The 25,018-nt window shown below is 43.4% G+C and overlaps 2 protein-coding genes across 2 annotated transcripts; both read right to left on the bottom strand.

Annotated features, from left to right (window-relative positions):
- Window positions 1–1,054: 1,054 nt before the first annotated feature.
- On the bottom strand, window positions 1,055–1,387 carry LOC120653531 (spidroin-1-like). Its single transcript, XM_039931258.1, has one exon. The coding sequence runs from the start codon at window positions 1,385–1,387 to the stop codon at window positions 1,055–1,057; it is 333 nt and encodes a 110-aa protein (XP_039787192.1).
- An 11,032-nt stretch (window positions 1,388–12,419) lies between these two features.
- On the bottom strand, window positions 12,420–17,505 carry LOC120698152 (LRR receptor kinase SERK2). The gene is made up of 11 exons (XM_039981675.1): window positions 17,151–17,505; window positions 16,072–16,204; window positions 15,875–15,946; window positions 15,241–15,384; window positions 15,078–15,149; window positions 14,904–14,969; window positions 14,739–14,809; window positions 14,475–14,615; window positions 13,779–14,120; window positions 13,124–13,518; window positions 12,420–12,993 (listed from the first exon to the last, which is right to left on the bottom strand). Exons 1-11 carry the CDS (start codon window positions 17,221–17,223, stop codon window positions 12,679–12,681), a joined length of 1,824 nt encoding a protein of 607 aa, XP_039837609.1. The 5' UTR covers window positions 17,224–17,505; the 3' UTR covers window positions 12,420–12,678.
- Window positions 17,506–25,018: the final 7,513 nt, after the last annotated feature.

Genomic DNA, 25,018 nt, shown 5'->3' with positions numbered 1-25,018 from the left:
CGGGCACAATACAAACTGCCAGTAAAGAGAGGAAGTGTTCATATTATCTGTAGTAGCTTCTCTTCTAGCAATAAATTAAAGGACCATGAAAGAAGTGATCTTAGTGAGTGTTGGGTAATATGCGAATGTTAGGCATCAGGAAGCCAAAACACTCTTCTCAGGAGACCCTAGACGAGGGAGAGTACATGACTACTACTACTGGCTTTCATGATGCTGGCGATATGCACGTTCTCTCCTTAATACGTGCAGCCGTGCAGGCCCCACATGGCTAATAAACTCATTTTGCTACTCATACGCAAAGCAGGAATGCTAAACTACACTCAGTGTGGGAGGAGCGACCTACACTCAATTTTTTCCTTCCCTCTTCCAAGCTGCGCCGACCTGCCTTTTCCTACTCCTGCAAAGCTCTGATGATCCTCCAGCGAGGATTCGGACGAATCACGATTGAATGGTTAGGGTCCAAGGTTAGGGGTTCATCGGAGTCCAGCAGAGTCAGGAGAAGATTTTGGAGGAAAACAGGATGGACAGGTGTACCTCTAACGATTTGGTTTCTGAGTAAAAACTATTTACCAATTTTATTCAACCTGTTTTCAGAGCAGCGTATTAAAAGAATAATAATAATCTGACGAGTATAGAAATACATCATTAATTTCTTCCGATCACGGGTTTTAAATTAATTAACTAGCAAAGTCATGGATGTAACAAGCTGCAGATACTGACATGTCAAGATGAAAGCTGAAAGCTTTACTTCGGATATGAATACACAACTAAAATCAGGCACCATGAGCTTGTATTAATTGCTTCACGAGAATATTAGCCCTGGGCAGAATAAACCGAAAACCGAGAACCGAACGGAAATAACCGAGAACCGGAACCGAGAAAATTCGGTTCCTGTTCGGATCCTATTTCTCAGGAACCGAAATTACCCGGTTACTTCGGTTCGGTTCTCGGTTAAACCGGGGAACCGAAATAATATACATTGAGCCCACAAATTCATTAAGCCCAATGTATTGAGCACCGGCCCAACTAGAGACACCAGCCCAGTTAGCAAACCCTACAGGTGGGTGAACCCCCGTCCACCGCAGCTCCAGTCCCAGGCTCCCAGCCGCCAGCGCCGGCCTCCACCAGCTCGGCGCCCGCCCGCGCCCTGTCCCTGTGTCGCGGGGGCGCTGCCGGCCTGCCTCCCAGCGCCATCACCAGCTCCTACTCCGCCCGCGCCCCCGACCCGCCGCCGCCCAACGCTCGCCAGACGCCGCCGCCAAGCGTCATGGGCGCCCCCGGCGAGCGCCACGTCGTCCCCGGCCAGGCCTGGTAATCCGCGCCCGAGGGCCTGCTCCCCCGACCCAGAGCCGCCCAGCGCCCGCCGGCCGCCGTCGCCCCGCGCCATCCGCGCCATCGGCCAGCTCTCGTCGCTCGCCGCCGCCGCCCAGGCTATTCGCGCCCCCGACCCCAACTGGTTAGGGTGGCGGCGGCCACCCGGAGGCCCGCGCGCGGCGGCAGCCACCCCGACGAGCGGTGCGTGCGCAGCGGCAGCCACCCCGACGAGCGGTGCGTGCGCGGCGGCCACCCCGACGAGCGGCGCCTTCCGTCCGAGCAGAGGGCAGAGGAGGCGAACGGTGGAGATGAGATTCGGTTAGTTCGGTTATAACCGGAACCGAACCGAATTAACCGAAACCGAATTGTCTCGGTTCCTACTTCTGAAAAGAACCAATCGGTCTCTAGTTTTGAAGAACCGAACTTGTGTAGGAACCGAGGAACCGAACCGATCGGTTCGGTTAGTACCGAATGCCCAGGCCTAGAGAATATAATGTGCCCAAATGATAATAAATTTTCTTCATCTTTCTTATGCACCACCTTCTATGTTCCATCTGAATTTCTTCCTACTACAAACTTGATTGTTCATTGTTATCTGATTCAAATCAATCTACACTGTGAATTACGTAATAATAATTTATAATTACTGAAAATGTATCTGGGCACATATGTTAGTTTTTAGAAACATTGACAGGGAGTACCATGGACTATAGATTCTAGACAGATGGATGATAGTACAAGACTTCACTCCAGTTAACATCTTCCTGCTACTACCTTTATTTACACAGACCAATATAGGCCGGAGATATTTTTATTTTCTAAAAAAATGTAGACCAATGTGTAGGTAGAGAAACTCACAATCTTTGGCAATTGTTAAAAAAAATTAGTCCACTTTCAAAAAAATGTAGTAGTTTTTAGTCAGCTTCAAAATTAAAGAGCTTACAAGCTATAAATAGTGTGTGCGCACCTTACATTTGGGAACAGAGGAAACAAAAGAAGGGAAGAGAAGAGATATTAGCTAGACCAATCAAGGTAGCTTGTGCTGCGGTATGGTGGTGATGGACTACTTCCATCTTCGCTAGTGAATGAGAAGTGAAAACTGGTGGGAATGGTCGGCACTGGGATGACAAAAACACATTTCATTATGAGGGCACACCCTTACGGCGTCCACGGTCCACAACATATACCAGCGGATTGGGAGTTCCGTAGAATCCCTTCGTGACGCTATATTCACTGCTAGAAAATCCTCATTATTACCGGTCGGGAACCGCTCCTCCGGTACTAAGTGCACGCGCACTTAGTACCGGTCAGCTGGCCCGGTACTAAACGGCCTGTTTAGTACCGGTTGGTAACACCAACCGGTACTAAACTGCTGGCCACGCCAGCAGCTAGGCCGAGCAGTTTAGTACCGATTGGTAATACCGACTAGTACTAAAAGAATTTTTTTCTTTTTGATCCTTTATATTTGTTCTCTTTTCTTTTCAATTTCAATTAATTAGTATTAGTAGTCGTACTCGCAGCGGTTTGTGTATTCGTACTCATACTCGTATCTAAAATTCGTATTTGTATATGGAGCAAAGCAAATAAAAGAAATTATATGCATACATGGATAAAAGAAATGTTAGAAATTATATACATAGATGGATAAAAGACAATAATATTTACAATTATGAATTCTCATAAGTTTTTTCAGACAAATTCTTCAATAATTCTAATCATCTGCATCGTCATCCGCACTGGCATCCTTCTTGCGGCATTTGTTGAGTTGATCAGCTCGAGCCACACTTATCCTTGGATCGGAATGAAATTCACCTTTTGGATTTATCACCTCATCCAACAGGAATCCACAGAGTGCTTCTTGAATTGCCCTGATTCTTTCCGATTCGATGAGATTCTCTTTCATATTCCAAATCTGTCAACAACAAATATTCCAAATCTGTCAACAACAAATAAACACCAATAGTTTAATTTAGTACCTGTATTAAATTAAATACAAGAAATTGTTACTAATGTTATATGTACTTCGAAGTTTTCTTGTGTCACCCTCTTGGTATCTCTGCAAAAAAATGCATGTGCTCACATACGTAGTATCCGCAGAGGTTGGTTCCTTGGTTCTGTCTCAAACACTATATACATATATACATGTTATGAAATATTCATGCTATTTGAATAAATAAAAGTAGATGTGCGATATTCGTACCGGCTTGTTATGGTTGAATTGAAGTTCAGTCGGTGTTGACGTGACTCCTAATTATGTTTTGAGGAACCAAGACCATGCCCTTTGCATGATGTCTACGAGATTTTGATATAATTCTGGTGGCTTCTTCAAGGAGTCCCACACAGTAACTCGGGACCGATCGATTTCGATCACAAGTAGGATCCAGTGGAAACTGTTGATACATACATATGGATACAAGAAATGTTAGATATATACACTTATTGGCTAGTTAAAGTGACTCAAAAAGTCAAAGGACTCACTCGAAGTTGTACGGAAACAGAATGAATGTGCGATCGTGCTGCCCTTCCAAGGACATGACTAAATTATTCTCGATCCGATTAGGATATTGGCGTATACTCTCCTCATATATAACATTCGGATCGATGAAGCCAACGTTGTAAATCCCGCTCTTCCGGCATTCTTGCATTTTCATCCTGCACGATTACAAATAAAAGGAGGGAATGAGAAATCTAAACGACTTAGTAGAGCTAGAGTATACAATTGACAGGAAACACTTACATAGACCATACACTGACGAGAGACTTGTCTAGGGCATCTTGATGGAATAGAAACCAAAAATGGTCAAAATCGATCCAAATGTCATCCATCCCCCGATAGAAATGGGTATTTTTTATTCGAGCGGCTATCATTATATACCCCTCTGTAGATGCTTTCAAGTACCACTTATGGAACTCATGCATTTTTGTTGGTAGGGTGTCAATCAACTCTGGCCACATAAGAGGTTCCCCCATTACAAATGGCTTTCTTCCTGCCCCTTGGTGAACCAGGATTTTTTCATGACCTAGGAGCTGAGCTTTTGTGAGATTTGTTTCCTTAACAAACTCAGCAGTAGCTTCATTCTCTTTTGAAAGCACTACTAGAGGGGGTACCTTTTTTTGGATTGTTCTCCGAGCCGGCGAACTCTCTGGTTCTCTCGCCGGTTACTCTTCTTCTCCCATGACTTTGTGATCGAGCGGTCGTAGTCCGACATCAGTGGAGGCTTTGGTTGGCACATCATGGATAGAAAGAATTTCATCGCTGCTGGATCCACTGGTTCCTTTGGCGGAGGCTTCTTTGGCTTCAACTGCTTGCACACGTCTTCTTGCACCCAAGCAGTCAATTCCTCTGGAGTCATTTCGTAACCTGACTTCTCTGGCGCGGGCTTCTCTTTCTTCTTTTGTTCTTGGGTCTTCTTCGGCCTTGGAGGTGGCGGTGGCGGCACCCAAATAGATTTCTTCTTCTTTGCGGGGGGAGGAGATGGCGGAGGCGGACTAACACTGGGCTCCCCGGAAGCATCCGGTGGCGGCGATGGACTAACGCTGGGGTCCCGGGCAGCGGCCGGTGACGGTGGATCCAAGCTGGGGTGCCCTTGAGCAGCGGGCGGTGACCTCGGAGACGGGCTAGGATCCTTTACTGCAATTCTTATGTACTGTTTTTCCAACAGATCCAAGTGTGGAGGGCCTGTCCTAGTTCCTCTTCTCCATCGCCTCCAGGGATCTCAAGGTCGAGGTCTTCCCATCCTTTCTCGACACGGTCAACCATGACTCTAGCATATCCTTCTGGAATCGTCATGCCATGGATTGTCCCGCCTTGAACAGGGACTTCAACAACCCCGTGAGAGACTACTTTCAGTTTTTTCCTTAGCAGAAATAGAATTTCACAGGGGTCCTCACGGCGATGTCGTCCACGGGGTAATGTTCCGCAACTATTTCCTCTTGATCTGCAACTGGGTGTTCTATTGAAGCGACGCTGCTACGACGCTGCGAGCCGACGGGGCTAGTCTCCAATTGAGCTGTTGATCTGGCTTCTGGTGGCTGCTGCTGGCTAGTTGCAAGTGAACCTTCAATCAAAGCAACCTGTTCTTCTAGGGCACGCACCTTCTCTGCTACTTCAGCCTTTCTTCTCTGTCGGCTTCGATATGTCTCTATGTCGCCACTGAAGCCATGCTTCCATGGAACTACGCCCATGCCTCGCACACGTCTGTGTGTTCCGGTGTGCCAAGAGCGTATGTCAGCTCGTCTTTCTCTCTGTCCGACTTGAAGCTGCCTTCGGACACGACCTTTAGTGCCACATCGAGCCTGTCGGCCGCTTCCCTTATGGCATCGCTAGTGACGAACGACCCATCTTCCATATTCAATGAGCCTCCATGAGCGTAGAAGTAATGTTTTGCTCGCAACGGCCAGTTGAAAGTCGCCGGTACGATTCCTCTGGCAACGAGATCATCTTCCATCTTCTGCCATTTTGGAATCGCCGACGCATATCCTCCTTGCCCAAGATGATGGAAGTGCTTCTTTTTGCTCACATTCTCTTTGGCTTGGGCTGTCTTCTTCTCGCTATCCTCGGACGAGTTGTACTGCATCAATGCCTCCCAATAAGGATGTTGATTCTTGAAGTTTTTCTTGAAGTCCGGCGTGAGTCCCTTTTTAACATAATCTTTGTTCAAATTTTTCTTGAACATCTGAAAAGCAATAGCCATCTTCTTCATGACTCAATCCTTAAACAGCTGTTCTTTGTCCTCCGGAAAGGTGAAGTGCCGTTTCACATCTGCCCATAACATTTCTTTCTCGGTCTCGGGCACGATGTCAGCATCGATATCTGTGGCTTTACTTTTCTTCCATAGCTTGAAGCTAATGGGAATGTGGTCCCTGATAAAACATCCACATTGATTCACCACAGTCGTCTTCACACCCTTCAGAGACTTTGGTTCACCGTCAGGATGCAATGAAGTGATAATAGTGTGCCCCTCCATAATTTTCTTCGACCCTCATTTCCGTTTTGGTTTCCTAGTCGATCCGGATGCCTAGAAAAATATGTATTTAGTACGCATTGTACTTACATACATAATTAATACATATGTTTAGATATATAAGCACGAATTGTATATACCTCTGCGCTATCATCTTGCACAGTCGTTTCTTCTGGCTGATTATCATCGCCATCGCCAATATCGTTAAGGTATTGGCTGCCATCATACTCGGAAGCATCCTCTTCGTACTGGTGCGCGCCCGTACCAATTATGTTCTCAAGAAAGACATCGTCGTCATCACGACGAAAGGGTTCCTTTTGTTTCCTATGTGAATCAACATATGTTTGATATGCAATTTTGTACTAATTAACAATGTATAAAAAAAATTACAAGTGCACCTTTGATAAAGCCGTACAACACTGACATGGACAAAATTTCTAAAATTTACATCATATACATCTTATATACAATGTGCCCTAACATTTCCAAGATTTTCTACTATTTTTCTACTATTTTTGTACTATTTTCACCAATTTCAAAGATTTTCTACTATTTTCTACTAATTTCACCTGTTTATAGTATAGCAAACTAAAATTAGACATAATTCCTAACATTAGGGGACTATTTACTTCATTTGTACAAATATCTACAATTTAGGCATAATTTCTACAAATTTTCCTACTATTTTCATCAATTTCTAGAAGTGTTCACAAATATCATCAATTTCTATAAAATATTGATATTGATACAAAAATATAATATGTGCAATTTGCCATGGGAGTTTCTACAGTTTTCTACTATTTTCTCCTATTTAATGGAAAATAAGTACATGAAAAATATTGTAACATTTCGTACTATTTTCTATAAATTTTTACTAATGTTCACAAATGTTCTAATTAACTATCTAATTAACTATCTAACATTTTTCTAATCAACTATATAATTAACTAACATTTTTTAATTGACTATCTAATTAAAAAACACGTATAACTATCCAATTAAAAAATGCTGACGTCAGGGCCTAAAGGGAACATATTGTGTAGGAATACAGGGCCTAAAATATTTATCTCTTTCACAATATGAACCAGGAGATGGGTCATAATATTAAAGAACGAAGGTGGGAAGACCATCTCAAAACTGACAAAACATTGGACCACATCATTCTGTAGCCTTGTGAGCTTATTTGCATCGATTGCCTTCTGCGAAATTTCATTAAGAAAGGCACATAGCTTCACCACTGCTAATCTTACATTTTCTGGTAGAATACCTCTCAGCGCGACTGGAAGCAATTAGGTCATCAGAACGTGGCAATCATGAGACTTTAAGTTTGTGAACTTTTTCTCTTTCATATTAATTCTTTCCTGCATATTCGAGGAGTAACCGGACGGTACCTTCATACTGTTCAAGCAATTAAACATGTTTTCCTTCTCCTCTTTGCTGAGAGTGTAGCTAGCAGGACGTAAGTAGTGCTGTCCATTTTCTCTCTTCTCAGGACGTAGGTCTTCTCATTGTTTTGTTTCTTTCAAATCACGTCTCGCTTCCAGTGTATCTTTTGACTGCCCATACGTACCAAGAAATCCTAGTAGGTTCACGCAAAGATTCTTCGTCAAGTGCATCACATCGATTGTGTTGCGGACCTCCAGGACTTCCCAATATGGGAGCTCCCATAGTATGGACTTCTTCCACATTGGGGCATGGCCGTTTTCATCATTCGGAACTTGTTGGCTTCCACGGTCCTTTCCAAACACGACATGGACATCCTTCACCATCGAGAAAACACGCTTCCCGTTTTGAAACATAGGCTTAGCACGAGTTTCTGGTTCCCATTTGAAATGTTTTCCTTTTCTTCTTAAGGGGTGGTTGAGGGGAAGGAATCGACCATGACCCATGTACACGACCTTCCTACAATTTTTTAGATACAAGCTGTCGATTTATTCTAGACAATGAGTGCCTGCCTTGTATCCCTTATTCGACTATCCGGACAGATTGCTAAGTGTAGGCCAATCGTTGATGGTAACGAAAAGCAATGCTCGCAGGTCAAAATTCTTCTATTTGTACTCGTCGCAAACACGTACACCTTCCTCCTTTCACAGCAGCAAAAGTTCATCAACCAACGATCTTAGGTACATGTCAATATCATTGCCCGGTTATTTTGGGCCTTGGATAAGCACTGGCTTCATCATGTACTTTTGCTTCATGCATAACCAAGAAGGAATGTTGAACATACAGAGGGTCACAGGCCATGTACTGTAACTGCTGCCCCACTCGTCGAATGGATTCATTCCGTCCGTACTTAAACCGAACCTTATGTTCCTTGGGTCATTATCAAAATCTAGGAAATCTCTATCCATGTTTCTCCACTGGGACCCATCCGCAGGGTGTCTCAGCATCTGATCTTGCTTACACTCTTCTTTGTGCCACCGCATCAATTTAGCATTGGATTTATTTCTGAAAAAGCGCTTCAAACATGGTATTACTAGGAAATACCACATCACCTTAGCGGGAACTTTTTTCTTGACGGGCTCCCCGTTGACCTCACCAGGATCATTTTGCCTAATCTTGTACCGTTTTGCATCACAGACAGGACAAGCATCCAGTTTCTCATATTCTTCGCCTCGATAGATAATGCAATCGTTAGGACATACGTGAATTTTCTGTACCTCCAATCCAAGAGGGCAAACAACCTTCTTTGCTTCGTATGTTGTAGAGGGCAGTTCATTTCCCTCTGGAAGCATGTTCTTTACGATTCCAAGTAGCTCCTCAAATCACTTATAGGTGACACCATTAGCTGCCTTCCACTGCAGTATTTCAAGTGTGGTAACTAACTTTTTAAGCACCTGCTTGCAATCTGGATACAATATTTTTTTGTGATCCTCCAACATCTTCTCAAACTTCTTTGACTCCTTTAACGTTTCACAGTCTCTTTGTGAATCCACTAGAACCTGACCTAATTCATCAGGTGGTTGGTCTTCTGCTGCATTTTCTCCAGCCTTGTCCATTTCTTCAGCATCATCCATGGGTTCATCTTCAAAGGCTCCCGCTTCATATAGATGAGCCCAGTCTGCAATATTATGATCATCATCTTCTTCACCATCTTGCATCACAACTCCAGGTTCACCGTGCTTGGTCCAAAGAGTATGGTTATCCATGAAATCCTTTTCATAAATGTGGGCGTGTAGAGTGCTTCTCTTAGAGTATTTCTTTTTATTTTGGCAAAGGCAGCATGGACAACACATGAAACCTTTCGATGACTTGTGGGCCTCCGCCGCATCGAGAAAAGACTTTAGACCATTAATCCACGTCATGGTGCACCGGTCGCCGTACATCCATTGTCGGTCCATCGATCTACAATTTTGCATTAAGTAACAACATTATTTTACTTGTATTCATATTATTTGTCACATAACATAATGAAATACAATTGCCATTTTCGCGAATTTAACATTGAAATACAAAAGGTCCGAATATCCATCACATAGCATGCTTAAATTAAACAACATGATAAATAAAAGTCCAAATTAATAAATATAGATTACACTACATGCTAGCTACCTAATACAAACTACTCATCATGAGATCTTTTGACCGATGTCTCGTGAACTGCCTCACGAAGTCGTGACACTGAACGGTCATATTCCGCCAGCCCTGACTCTTCACGTCTTGCATTATATCGAGCCATCAACTCATAATCATCATCAGTACCATGCAACTCGACGTTAAATTCACGATAAAATTTACGGCTTTCTTTGCCAAGGGAGAATATATGAAAAGCTTTCTTAATCAAACGACGAATACGACCGCTAACAAGACCAACACGCTCTGCAGGGTGGAACTCAAGCGAATGACCGGTGTGCTCCAATTGATTGCGTACCGCCGCCCGAACCGCAGCTCGACGCTCAAAGGCATCATGTTGCAAAGACATTTCTAAGAAGTAATATTAATAACAGGTCAATTATATGTCTCATTAAGAAACAAAACTAATTTCAGTACACTAAGCAAATAAATGTAAAAAAATGAACAAATTATTATAATTAAAATAAAAACATAAATTGTAGACCATAATAAAAATAAAGATTTTTTAAACTTCTCGATGGTTTCCAATATGAGCCCGAATAAATACATCATTAGAGTGTCACACGTAAAAGTCGCATTAAGAAATAAACATTTGTTTCTAATGTCAGTTCAAATACTAAACTAAATTAATTAACGAATAAAACTAATGTCGTCATTATACATGTAAAAGTACTGAATAAAACTAATTTACAAAACAAAAAAATTATCTACCTAAAAGGAAACAAACTAACACACTAACCAGGACATTTGAAAATAACTGAAAATAATAATTAGAAATTAGGCATATTCAAACTATCTAATAAATCTTCTCTATGTTCAATTTATCAGTTCTATACATCTCAAAACAATGTATAAATAAAAAAAATCAAGCTCATACTCACTCTTTCTAAAAATTCTAAATTTCTCTAAATATGGAGTGTTAAACAAAGAATAAATACCATCACACAATAGAGAATGAAGTTACAAATCTTTGACACACTTGAATGAGTGGAATCCCCACAAAAATTGAAAAAATGGGCAGCACCTCCTCTCTCACGCCATGGAAGCACCCCGAGCTCGGTGAAGAAATGGTTGGCTCGGGCTCGGGGAGGAAGAAGGCGAGCTGGTGTCTCCAGCCGGTACTAAATGGCTCCTAGCTGTTGTGCACCGGTGTCGGTACCGGCTCTTTAGTACCGTAGTACCGGCTGGAGCCACGAGCCGGTACTAATAGGCTCCGATTTTTTGACCGGTACAAAATGGAGCCGTTAGTACTAGTCGAAAGTTCGACCGGTACTAACGTGCAGGGATGAGTGGCCCGTTTTCTAGCAGTGATTACAAATTTTAGCCCCTAAAGTTGTACTTGAATTTGAAAGTGTAACTAATTAAACATGATCATGGACTACATAACCCGACAAATCCAACCCGATCCATCCAAAAAATTCCCATCCCAAACCAACCCAAAGAATGCATTGGGTGGGCTCATGATGCCAAAATTGTTGGCCCACTATGTTTATTGGGCTGATCTCAAGCCCATAACCTCACCGTGAAATCTAAGTTGCGCGACCTGCAATTGTCAGACTTTTTTTGAAAGATAATTGTCAGACTAGGTACAAGCCTACAATTGTCGGTGTATTAACAATGGTAGAAAAAATGTAAAAGTTTTTAGGGTGACCTGAACCGTTCAATGATCCTGTCCTGGTGTAACTAAGTTAATTTACCATACTAAATCCTTTGTTGCCATTGTGATTGACAGAGGCAGCATGGACCATCTCCGGTTGCGCTTGTTCCTTTATTCTAGTTGCCGATCCATGGCTGTTCGTATCTGCGGCAGCCGCCGGTGATGTAATGCGTGCGCCCGTTGCCGACTTACCGTAATCGCGTCGCTGCAGCCGCCCGGCGGTTCGGCGTTGTAGTATGTGCGCGTTCGCAACTCACAAAAAATTGATCGGGCTTATTAATTGAGAAGAGGAGAGGAAAAGAACTCACTCAGGGACGGTACTTTGGAGTTTGGAGGCTGAGCAGATTAGGTCCATTTGGTTCCCTTGAGCCCTCAAACTTGGTTAGCTCGTGAGCCAGCTCGTCAATGAAACGAGGAAAACTAGCTGCTTGATCAGCTAGTTAAAAAAATCAATTGAACCAATCTGAGCCGAGCCAGCTCGCAAGTTTTGAGTTCGGCATCCAGCTCTAGGTGTAACCTGATCTTATTAATATGTTGAAATTGATGGAGACCTGCCTATATATATGTTTGTGTTGCTTAAGGAGAGTCCTGGTGTGTTGACATATATTGTGTAGGAATAGTACCTTACGCAGTTTGATGTGCTTCAGTAGGTTTTAAATAACTTGCACCCACGGCATGAAAGAAATGGATATAGACAGGGCTAGTATACATTTACAGGAACAGTAGGTATCAGGATACCATCCTACAATTGAAGCATGGGGACAGCGATGTCACCGTACAAACCAATGCCAACCTATGCTCATTGCGCACTCCAGACACCACGCAAGAACCCTTCCAATCACACCATGGCCTAGCTGCCTCCACTGTTGCGATAGTGTCAATGAGCTTGCTATACTTAAAAAACAGTTGACAGATGCAGATGAATATTAAATAAAGTACATGGCGCGCAAACAACCTAAGCTCCGATATGTCCAACAAAAAATAATTACAGTTACCTCATCTATCTACTGCAATTTATCCATCCACATTCATGCTGTGGCTCACCAAGTTTGTCCGAATAATCTTATGAACATATCTATCTAATATGTACTCTACATATAAATAAGAACAGTTACATACAGTACATACACGGCTTGCATTGCATTTACGCCCATCCATTGTCACAGATTGTCATCTACCTGCAGATAGCTCTATAGCTTCCTGATTGTAAACAGAGTCCTCTCTCCAGTCAAACCTCCGCTGCATCCGCTCATACTCCTGTCTCCTTGTCACCTCCACCTGCTGCCACTCCTCCCATCGCTCAGCCAAGCCCTCGCCTTCCAGCATCCTAACCACTTCTGACATGGATGGCCGGTCCTCTGGTGATGCTTGTGTGCACAGCAGTGCTATCTGTATAATCATCTCAAGCTCCTCACTGTCATAATTATGATTCAGGTTGCCATCCACAATTGAGTCTAGCTGCCCTTCCCTCTGCAGCTTCTTTACCTGCATTTAGTTACAGGCACATCGTAACATACACAGGAATCAGGTTACATCATGGTTGCAGACATAAAAATTTTAGTACCAAAAGTGGCAAGGGAAAAGCTACCCAATTTTCGAGTAAAACAAGGCTTACATGATCGAGCAATAGCACATCATCTTCCTCTTCTAACCGTGAGAAGTCAATAGCACGCTGACCAGTCACAAGTTCAAGAAGCATGATCCCATAGCCAAAAACATCAGTTCGCTCAGACGACTTCCCAGTGGACAGGTACTCAGGTGCTATGTGACCCATGGTTCCACGGACTTGTGTTGTCACAGATGTCTTCTGAACATCCACTAGCTTTGCCAGGCCAAAGTCACCAACAACAGGCTCAAAATCCTCATCAAGCAATACATTCGCAGCTTTTACATCACGGTGTATGATCTTGGGGTTGCAGTGTTCATGCAGATACTCTAGTCCACGAGCCGTGCCTATAGCCACCCGTTTCCTTGCAGGCCAGTCTAGGATGGGTTCTCCAGGCTTAAACTCTGGAAAACATATAGAACATTGGATACACATGACATGAGACCAGCATTAAATACTGAACAGAAAAAGGCTAAACAAGTTAATATTTTTCTGACTGATGGGAAAATTAGTTATATACTAATACAATGAAAATGTGAAGTTCTACCTGTACATAAAACGAGGGGAAGTAATAGAGAAAACTCCTTGTAGGTAATAGTGGTGGTACATCTTAGCAAACTACATAGAAAAGGAGGGGTGCACAGACAAGTACAAAAATTAATACCTCTTAAGCGGTAGGCAACACTCAAATTCTGCATAAATGGATAGACCAGCAGGCGCTCTGTTTGTGTCGTACAGAAGCCAATCAACCTTAGGAGATTGCGGTGAACTGCAACACTAATCAGCTCAACCTCACGCAAGAAGGCAGCCTCCCCACCAGGACTCTCATAGTCAGTCAATCGTTTTACAGCAATCTTAGTGGCGTCTGGAAGAACTCCCTTGTAGACTTTACCGAAACCTCCCTGTCCAAGAACATTTCTTTCATTGAAATTATCAGTGGCAATCTGCAGCTCTCTCCATGCAAATCTTTTGAGCTGGCCAAAAGCAATTCGCCTATCATCCTCACCTGCAGATCATGAATTGTGATAGAACTTAGGTCAATGCATAAAGTTCCAATGCAAACACAAGCCCAATTAATGCGCTGGTTCATGTATTCTGATTAGGAATCATTTATTTCAATAACTGAAACACAAGAACTGATGTATATTAATAATTAGGAATCATTTATTTCAATAACTGAAACACAAGAACTGATGTATATTAATAAGTATCAAGGGGGTATGTTTACTTGCTTGTTGCTTGGCAGCTCAAAAATTTACAATTTGTTATGAGATAACAGTATTGCTAAGCCATTAGAAAGACTGTTTGACTAATGACTACTGTGGAAGACCAAAAACAACACATCAACTAGGCATGGGACCTGCTACATCCACAAAAACTTCCCGCAGATGGCTTTTCCTCCTTGCGTTACAGATTAGAAACAGAACTCCCACAATAAGAAGCCCTATTACTCCACCAACTGTTCCAAGTATTAAGCCAATTTTTGAGCTATGGGATCCACCTGTAAGATGATAATTATAGAATAATTTAGGAATCTCATGATATATAAGGCAACCATCTATCTTACAGACAAGTTACTATGCATTAGTAATTTCAAAAATACAGTAGTCCGAACACAGCTTACTCTGATAGGATATGCTGGATGCACAAGAATGGGGGAAGTTGGGTCCGCAATTTAAATGATTACCAGAAAAGCTGCTCATGGAAAAATGGAGTTTTATCACCAGACATAATCAAGAAAAAATCCAAATAATAACAAAAATGAACATTTAGAGCAAATTTGGCATACTTGTAACGTGCTACTTGAAACAGCGAACCAGGTATCTGCCCAGATAAATTATTATATGCCAGACGGCTGTCATTAAAACATAATTTTGTCAACACATGATAAGCACAGTTAAATGACTCGAGTTATCAGAAACTTAGAAGGGTATAATACTCAGGAACAAGGGGATAGTCTTACATGTCTGTCAAGCTTGAAATGTTTGCTATGCTATCAGGAATTGGCCCATTAAAATTATTTTGACTCAGTATCCTGGTTATGAGAAAGAAAGGGAGCAAACATGAAAATGCCACATCATCATAAATATATTTATAGGAAGGGAACAACAATTTAAAATACTTACAACAGCTGTAGCTTGGAAAGATTGCCAAGAGAAGCTGGTATTTCTCCAACCAAAAGGTTATCTTCTAAATCTAAGCTTGTCAAACTAGAAAGATTACCAAACTCCTCAGGTATACTACCAGTAATCCTGTTACCAGCTAGTGACCTGCAAGATCATATGCTTAAGTTTCATAGTAGTCCAAGAGAAGGACCGGAAAATCAAATTGCACCAAGCTTGAACATTAGTTCATGTACAACACACATCTACAAGTAATAGCAGAGCTTAAACCAATTCCTCTGAACTACAATGCGTTCATCCTAGTTTACTTCATCGATGGCTAGCCCACTTTGAATTTGACCAAAAAAATCAGTTTCGCTAAACAGATGAAGAAAAGCTAGACATGTCTATCCACAAAAGCAACTTTGAATAATTAAGTTGAATAGAGGGACTGATTCGTAGACTAGCCAAGGATTCTGGAGTTGAGTCAACATAACTTTATTGGATGTACTGATTATATAAATTTCTACTTTGAAAAATATAAAGAATTGAAAAAATAATTTAACAAATGTAAATGAAGTGTCAGCCATTTCATTGTTTAGAAAAATAATTATGTCAAAATTATTATTTAATCTACCAAATAAGAGATTCTACTCACAGGACACTCAAATACTGGAGTTCTCCAATTTTTGGTGACAAAACACCAGTGAATCCTCGTGCAGCCAATGTCCTAGGAGACAGCATCAAGATGAGTCAGAAAACCAACAGGATCAGAAGAGAGGGGAACATAAGCGCTCCAACAACATCAGAATATAATGAAAGCAAACAAAGAAGGGCACAAGGGATACAACTTACACTTGAACCACATTGTTGTTATTGTCACAAATCACAGAATTCCACGTACAAGGGTTAACTTGATTTTGGTTCCAATCAGAAAGTTGGCCGCCGGTAACATTCAGTTTTTGTTTCATATCATATAAAGCATCCCCTGCCAAACGTCAGTTATCTGGCTTTAATAAGGTGAGCATTGACAACCAGAGATCCAATTAAAGCTTAGCCTACATTAAATGCCTACATCATCCCCAAAGGATCTAAAATAATTTGGTTTCTCCATAACCACCAACTAACTTATATGTCCATCCAAAGCATAAATTCTGAGGAACACACTTTCCACTTTCCTCTAGTGAACTGAGTGAAAATGAAGACAAAAGCATGTTGTATTACCTACTGAGAGAATTACATCAACACTTGTACCCACATGCAAGGTTCCTCTCAATCACAGGTCCGAAGACATTATACCCAAAACACCTTATATTAGTGTGTTATGTGAACATTGCCATATAGACAGTTATGTTACTTGCATTGGTATGTTTGTTCAGGTAACATTAATGAGCATGTTGGTGTGCTTTTCCTGAAATAATGGTACATGTACACCCATATTAAATGCTACATTGAGCTGGTTGCTGGCAGTTGCAGAAATATGTGGTATCATTAGTAGTATCAAGTAGTAACTAAAGTTGAGCTAAACTGTTTCCCAGATATCACTTGCAAATTGCAATGTCAATAAGGAAAATTTGTAACCGCTGTCCTGAAAATCAGACACCTGGCCATCCAGGCGGCGTCTCCGCGCAAGGCGACAGCCTCCCGCCAAGTACCAAATCATTAGATTAATTGCCTAGCATCAATGAAGCCCGCCTAACTGCTACCTAGGTGGCTAGGCGCCACCCCACGTCCCCACCCGCCAACCAGAACCAGTGCCCAGCCCTTTCCCAGAACTTCGTATAAGTAACACAGCAACAGACTACGGGTACATCCGAATTCCCATTTGTTTCGCTAACGTCTCCCAAAATCGCACTCATGCGGAAGCACGGAGGCGAGCGACGGCGGTCGAGAGCGCCACCTTGCAGGAAGGACATGGCGGGGCGGTAGTATACCTTGGCGATCGGATGCAGATAAGCACGGCAAGGATGCCACCAGGATCAGCACAGCGAGTCCCAGCTTCCTCATCTCGCCGAGACCCTACTCCGGCTGGATCCCCGCTCCAATCCACACGAGCGGCCCGGCACCAGTGGAGAGTGGGGGGTGGCCGCGCCCCCCGTCGTGCTCGGCGGCGCGGTCAGGCGGAGAGGGCGCAGGCTGCCGGCGACGAGAGGCGGAAGCAGGGATTGCGGAGGAGGAGGAGGCGGCTGCGGGGATGTGAGAAGGTGGGAGGAGGAAAGTGTGAGCGCGGAGCAAGAACCTCGAGCACTTCTCTTTTTTCTTTTTTGTTCTTTTGCTATTTTCTTTTGGGGATTTGGATTATTCGGATTCGAATGGCCGAATGGGGAGCCCGTGAGCGCAGCTCCTCTTCTATGCGCCGAGCCCGAGCGCGTCCGGGAGCCGGAGCCCCCGGGACACCTTTTGGGCTGCAGTGCAGGCACGTAGCCTCCAATCTGTGCTATGTTGGATATATGACCTTGTTTGGTTTCTCCTATAGTAACTAACGCAACGAGAGAATTTTATATGCATGAAGTATTAAACGAAATTTATTTATAAAACCTCTTCACGGATAGGTGTATCTTTTCGCGACGATTCTAATGACTATAATTAATCGATGATTGGATACAACATTAATGCTACAGTAACTCCCCTCTAATTATGCGGTCAAAGATCTTATTAGATTTGTCTCGCGGAATAGCGCAGGATTGTGAAGTTAATTTTGTAAACCGATTTTATTTAGTACCTCTAATTATTAGTAAAAATTTATGTTAGGTGTGTTAGGGAGACAACCAAACAGGGTCTATATAACGATAGAACACTATGAAAAGAACATCTTGACGCAAAGTTGAGGTGGAATGCAACGATATATATACTAAAAAACAAAAGAAAAGGGAAATTTTTTAGTGCCCATTCATGCTAAGGAAACCTTGTGCTAGAGTAATAAAATTAGCGACGGGGGCGAATAGAGCATAGCTCAGCTGGTAAGGTTTTTTGTGGTGGAATCTACCCACCAAGGTTCGAGTCCTCAACTCGGCACTAATGCTCGCATTTTCCTGAATTTATAACAAGATTTAACGGGCTATTCTTTCAGTGGTAGACAATGTGCTCGTCGATAGCGAGGTGCCAGCGGTGGCTTTGTAAATCTTGAGGATCTACCAGCTCAGTCTCTTGGAGGTGCTCATAGGGTTGCGTGTGTGTATTTATAGAGATGAGCGTGCGTGCGTTTGTGAGCGTTTACATCTATACTGTGTTTCGCAAAAAAAATAGTGACACAAAAATTTTTATATTCTACATGCTGTAAAATGTGTCATGTGGCTTCTAGTTTGCAAATGAAGGTATAGTAAACTATTGATATGAACACCAATCTCGATATATATTTTCTAGTAACAAGAGATGATGTATTATTATAAAGCACTACCTTCGCCCTCTGCTTTAAGTTGGGCCGTTTGTATTGTTGAAACATCAGGTTCCGATACTGTGTAATGGGATGTGTGCATGTGATGCTTAAAATACTGGAATATAAATTTGATGATTTTTATGATAATTAGTTTGGTTGACTCAAAATTATCTTAGCAAAATGGATGCAAGGAGAAGTCAAAAAGACAATCACAATTTTGCTAACCATGTAGCCAGTAGCCAGCAGCCAGCTTTTGACAAGTTCTACATGCATGTTCTAGACACCATTTAATTTTCTTTTAGAATTGAACCATTATTAGCCTTGCTCTTAAATAATGTCTTTATATTTATCGCATGCTAATGTCTCGGTCTACTGAAGGCTTGATCAAAGAAGCAGTACGGTATAAACAGATACGAAGTAGGTACAATTCTAGTACACCAAAGTTCTATGAGTACATTCGTTCACCTGCCTTCTATATAATGGCCTCTGCTTATTGCAAAGCTAAGGATTGCAAGGTATTAAGAAGAACCACTAGTTATCTACAGTTGAGAAGTATAAATTGAGCTTGTACCATGTAGTCTATATATTACTCTTCTCTATCTGCTTTGTTATGGGTGGTAAGGCAAAAGAATTTAGGTTATATAGAGCTTGTCATGAGCGCTTGCAGATTCAAATGGTGCCGAGCTATTAAGAAGAACCACTAGCTAGTTATCTACAGTTGGGAAGTATAAATAGAGCTTGTACCCTGTAGTCTCTATATTACTCTTTCTCTGTCTGCTTTGTTATGGGTAGTAAGGCAAAAGAATTTAGGTTACATATAGCTTGTCATGAGTGCTTGCAGATTCAAATGGAGCCAATTATTAGTGCATTCAACTGTGAAGCATATGGCTACTATGGCTAATATATATAGGTATGTGAGTGTTAGAGTATATTTGGTAGTTTAGATATTGTATCCGGACTGCCATATATATATCCGGTGGGGTTGTCTTGCACCCCAAGTCTTGTACTCTTATATATACCGGCCGAGGCCTCAAGCTAATACAATCCATCCATTACACCAATTCTATTCTCTCCTACATGGTATCACGAGATTAGGGTTTGAGATCGTAGGCTATCTTCCGCTGCCCTAACCTTAGCGCCGCCAGCGCCACTCCTGCCTCCTGCGCGCCGCCGGCCATCCCCCCCGGCTCCCATCCAGGGCGCCCCCTCGACGGCCTCCTAGCGCGCCCCCAGGGAGGTCCCCCATGACCTCCGCCGGGGGCAGCGCCCTCCATCGCGGCGGATCGAGTTAATCTGCCGCCTTCCTCACATCTAGCAGCAGCAGATCGTGACGTACCTCGCCACCGCCGCCATGAAAGCTGCCGTCGACGACCCCGATCTGCGCTGCCGTGGTGGCAGCCGCAGTCTCCTCCGGCGTCCGTGCCCTACCCCGTGCTGCCGTGGTGGCAGCAGGGGCCCCGACACAGCGCGTCGACCTCGTCGCCGGCAGCATGCATGACGGCGCCGCCCCTTCACCGCGCGGGCTCCAGCCGCCTCTCCCCGCGCGGGCTCCAACCGCCGCAAGGGAGGGAGCCGCCCGGCTTCAACCGCCCTTCCGCGGCCCCTCCCGCCGCAGGGAGCCGGCCGCCCGCCTCCCTCATCGCCGTCCGCTGTCCCTCTCTCTCACTATGTTTCTTCCGCTCCAGATGCGGTCGTTGACTGTGATGGGAGATAAGGAAAAAGAGGAGATTGAGAGGATTGTGCTACGCGCACCCAGAGGTGCTACACGAGCTGTTGCTGATTTGTTTTTTATGGTAATTTCTCTATTTTTTACTCGAGCACTGCTCGAGATTGAGTCGCCCACCACCCGTCGACCGCACGCCTACTTCGACATCAGCATCGACTTCACCGGCCTCTTCTTCGTCTTCGACTGTGCGGCATAGCGACATGGACGGTGCCCTAGGGGACGCCTATCAGTGCCGCACACCTCGTCGCCTCGTCCGCACGTCGATCTTCGCCGGCTCGTCGTCGCCTCCACCAATCGGGACGCCTCCACCGACTTCGCCCATCGTCGTCTCGCCTCGCGCATACTCGGTCTGATTAGCCGACGTGCATGATCCACCTGGCTCCCGTGACGTCTGTCATCGTATTGCGCGCATCTTCCCTGATTATGGAGGGTGGTCACTGCTTCGCCTCTTCGGGCAGCAGCGGTACCGTCCGTGGGTTCCTCATAGTTGCATCTTCACCGCCACTAACTACGTCCTCGACTTCGTCTACGCCGGCCACTTCGACCGCATCTTCGATATCATCTACGACTACATCAGTGAGCGCCTTGCGCGCACATGGTCTTCACCGAGCTGTTCGAGTTCTTCGTCGCCTTATCGAGCTCCACCGCCGCGTCCTCCGGATCATCAGGCCTTGCGCCAGATCGTCCGGGGTTACCTCGTCGCTTCGTCCAGCACCACCTCGTCGCCATCGTCGCCGTCCACTTCTACCCCTTCGTCTACTCCAGCAACTGCGGGCTGCATCGGCATCTTCTTCCTCGCCGTTCTTATGCGCCTGCGACCGTCGTGGAGGCCTTCTCTGCTGGTCCCTCAGACAACGGCGTCTTGGTGGTGCACTCTCCCTCGCACGTCCGGTCTTGGCAACACCGGTGCGTGCCATCGTCCCCGATGCATTCACGGGTCTGGCAAACCCGGGAATGAGTTGCTCGATGGCGTGTCTGCGTCGAATGCGGCATCGACTCTCTCTTCGACTGCCTCGACGCGTCGCCGTCTTCGTCTCCGGCGTCGTCTCCGTTACGCCTCCACCATGGCGCTTCCTCGTGCGCCCGCGGCTTCCTGTGCGGCTCCTTACCATCGGCGACCTCGACAGCTCACCATCGACCACAGCTACCCTACGCACGACTTCCTCGACCACGGCTAGTTGCTCCAGTTCGGCTTCTTTCACATCGGCACAAAGGGCTGCCATCCGCATGAGTTTCTCGCCGGTTCTCTCCAGTCGCAGCATCCGCATTGCGCCGATGCTACAACTGCGGGGGATGTCAGTCCGTCGGTTCCTACCTTCGGCTTCTCCTCCAGTCTCACCGTCTGCAGTGCTCTCGCTGTGACTGCGGGGGGTGTTAGAGTATATTTGGTAGTTTATATATTGTATCCGGACTGCCATACATATCCGGTGGGGTTGCCTTGCACCCTAAGTCTTGTACTCTTATATATACCGGCCGAGGCCTCAAGCTAATACAATCCATCCATTACACCAATTTTATTCTCTCCTATAATGAGGTGTCAGAATTTTAATTTATAGACGAGATCTTTTCCTCAGAGAGTTTAAAAGGGCTGATTGGGAATAACTCTGAAGGTGATGCCTTTGAGTTGGTGAAATATCTCCAAACGATATACTCAAATTGTGTGTTTCCCAAGGGGTCGATGTAGACGGATGAGGATTCTCTCATCTTTTTGTTAACTCTAATATATATACTGAAAGTATTCATGTCATTCACTTTGAAAAAAAAACGAGTGAAAACTGATGATATATATGGACCCAAAGGACATGTAAATAGATATGCCCAATGCAACATGTGTGGCAAGTTGTTTGCATTGTTTCTATTATCTATGGGACCATTTGACAGGTACCCCTCGCTCCCTCACGTACAAATTACTTAATGGTTACAACAAGTAGAATCAACAATGACACTGAGATTGAGTATTCAGATCAGCCAATTGTATAATGTTAAGTTTCTGGACTATCCAAGGCGATGGCACTCTTTCATGGACAAAATGAGGTATTATTAGTAATTATTGAGTTCGTCATTAAATATTAGGGTTCCGAACTGAATCCTGATATGACTATACTTTTTTTTGAATTGTTGATATGACTATACTAAAAGATAAGAACATAAAAAAAACTACTCCATTAAAATGTGCATGTTGATGCTATCAGTCATTAAGAATAAACTAAAAAATAAGAAATTTTGCAATGTGACATTTTAATAGTCTGTCAGTTCTCAAAATATAATAATGTTTCGATTGATATACTGATGGTTTAATGAAGCAGTACGATGCATAACAGATAGTGGGTAGAAGTGTTTATTCATTTCCTCATGGCCAATACTCATTGCCAGCCATATATAAGATTGTTTCACTACATCCATCTGCCTGATATAAGATGCATGCCCTCTACTTTGCGAGCCAAGGGTTTGTGGACTATTGAGAAGGCCCTTGCTTCCAGCTACAAGCAGAACAGGAAGTCAATATTACTCTTTTCCGATCTTAGAGTAACGTGTCTTTGAAGGGGAAACCTATGTTACACTATCCACCTAGTGCGCGCATTGACAATCATTGCAATGAGGCATGTGACATGTGAGGCGTGTGAGGTATCAGGATTGTAAATTAAGGGAGACCTGATCGTCCTTCCATGGGATAGAAATGATGAACTCAGAGAATGCTTGAACCCGGTGCATTTCTCTGACCAGCATCTGCTAATCAATCTGCATATATATGGATCATTTTGAATGCTTTGAGACACCTAGTAATCTTCCTTAACTCTAGTCTTTTGTTTCATTCACTTGTGTAAAGAGCGCAGCATAGATAATTCTTCAACCTAGATCCTCCTTCCATGGGATAGAAATGATGAACTCAGAGAATGCTTGAACCCGGTGCATTTCTCTGACCAGCATCTGCTAATCAATCTGCATATATATGGATCATTCTGAATGCTTTGAGACACCTAGTAATCTTCCTTAACTCTAGTCTTTTGTTTCATTCACTTGTGTAAAGAGCGCAGCATAGATCATTCTTCAACCTAGCTCTTTCCAAATCAGGCAAATAAATAGCAATCATAACAAAGCCATTTTCCCAACTTCAACCACGTACCAACCATCAACGTAGTGAGCATAGCTAGCGAGCATAGCTGGAAAAAAAAGGGTCATGTAGTGACAATAATATATGCTTTGACGGTTTCTTCTATTGCTAATGTATTCATCTTCATTAATCGTTGCAAAGAAGGATATCGCTAATTAGCTAGGCACGTGGCATCTCCTTTAATTTTCTACATAATGATAGTGTCAGAGTATATTTGAGGAAGATATATAGCATGGTACACCAGAGGGTTCATGTAGGAAACATTACTCATGTTTGCCCTATATCTAGACTCATCCATGGAATCTGCCGGTGTGTCTCTTATATATGCGACCACAATGAGGGGCAAAAGAGCACAGTCGTAGCTATGCTTAGTATAGCATTTGTGAAGTGGTGAGTGGTGTTTGTATTGGTTGAGATATGCATGTAAAATTGTGTTTTATTTAGTCAAATGGGCAACATTTCTAGGTAATTCTAGCATTGGAATGGAAGGGATCAGGTTATCAGTATCAGTACCTCAGAGATGCGGCAATGAATCAGAACGCAACCATGAAACTGGAGGACAATTTAGATCCAAAGGTGCATCAACCAGGAACTGATGTAATTGCATGACACGCCTCTGGTGTGTAAAATATAAAGAACAAACAAAGTAACTGATTAATAATTTTTTGTCAAAAGGGAATAAACTGTGTTTCCTTTTTTTCATTAGGACTAGCAAAATAATTAACTACGTACTTAGCAAATTTCATCAAGTGTGTACTTTAGAATCTTTCTGCGTCATTCCCAAGATTTTTAACTCCAATTTGTGATACATGCTGGACCAAAAGATAACAAAAACACTTGAAAATTTCATCGAGAGTATACTTTAGCCTAGATGATGGGTGTTCGGAGAGGCTTCAAAAAGGAGAACTGGCTATGGCTTTGACCAAATTGATGCCTATACAACAAAAGTGTTTATGTTGAAGGTACCATGATTATTAAGAAGAAAGAACGAATGAAATACAATTTATCTTTCAAGCTATTTTTGATAGTATAGGTAAACAAGCTTTTGTTCATTTCCTTGCCTTGCATATACGGCTTTTGTCCTCATGGGAATTGGTCGGCTACTATAGCTCCTCTTATGTGGAAGTCCTCGTTATATCGTAGCTACCATGACGTACCACATCCTGTCCTTGTGCTCGGGCAACAAATGTTAGCTACATGTACCATGAATGGATGCATATCCAGGCTGTCCTATAAATTAAATAGCAAAATTTTGATTACACAACGCTCGCATATTTGCTTTAAGAAAAGAATTAGCTTTGATTACACAACGCTCGCATATTTGCATTTCTTTTCGCGTAACCAACCACATGACTTGTGCCTTCATCAGGTTCGTTCTTACTGTCCTCCTGCGCTTATTTAAAATCCGGTAGTTGGACATAAAGCCCCTAAACAATAAATGAAAATGGATCTGCTCGATGCTGTGAAACTGCTTCCGATTTTTACAATCAATGCACTGGCTTTACACGTAGCCATCATGTAGATTATTTATGTTGTATGCCTTGATGGTACTCATAAAAGAGTCAACTGTTGAAAAATTACAAATCTT

Source organism: Panicum virgatum, chromosome 1K (genome assembly GCF_016808335.1).
Source record: "Panicum virgatum strain AP13 chromosome 1K, P.virgatum_v5, whole genome shotgun sequence".
Classification (NCBI taxonomy): Eukaryota; Viridiplantae; Streptophyta; class Magnoliopsida; order Poales; family Poaceae; genus Panicum; species Panicum virgatum.
This window is presented reverse-complemented; position numbering and strand designations above follow the sequence as displayed.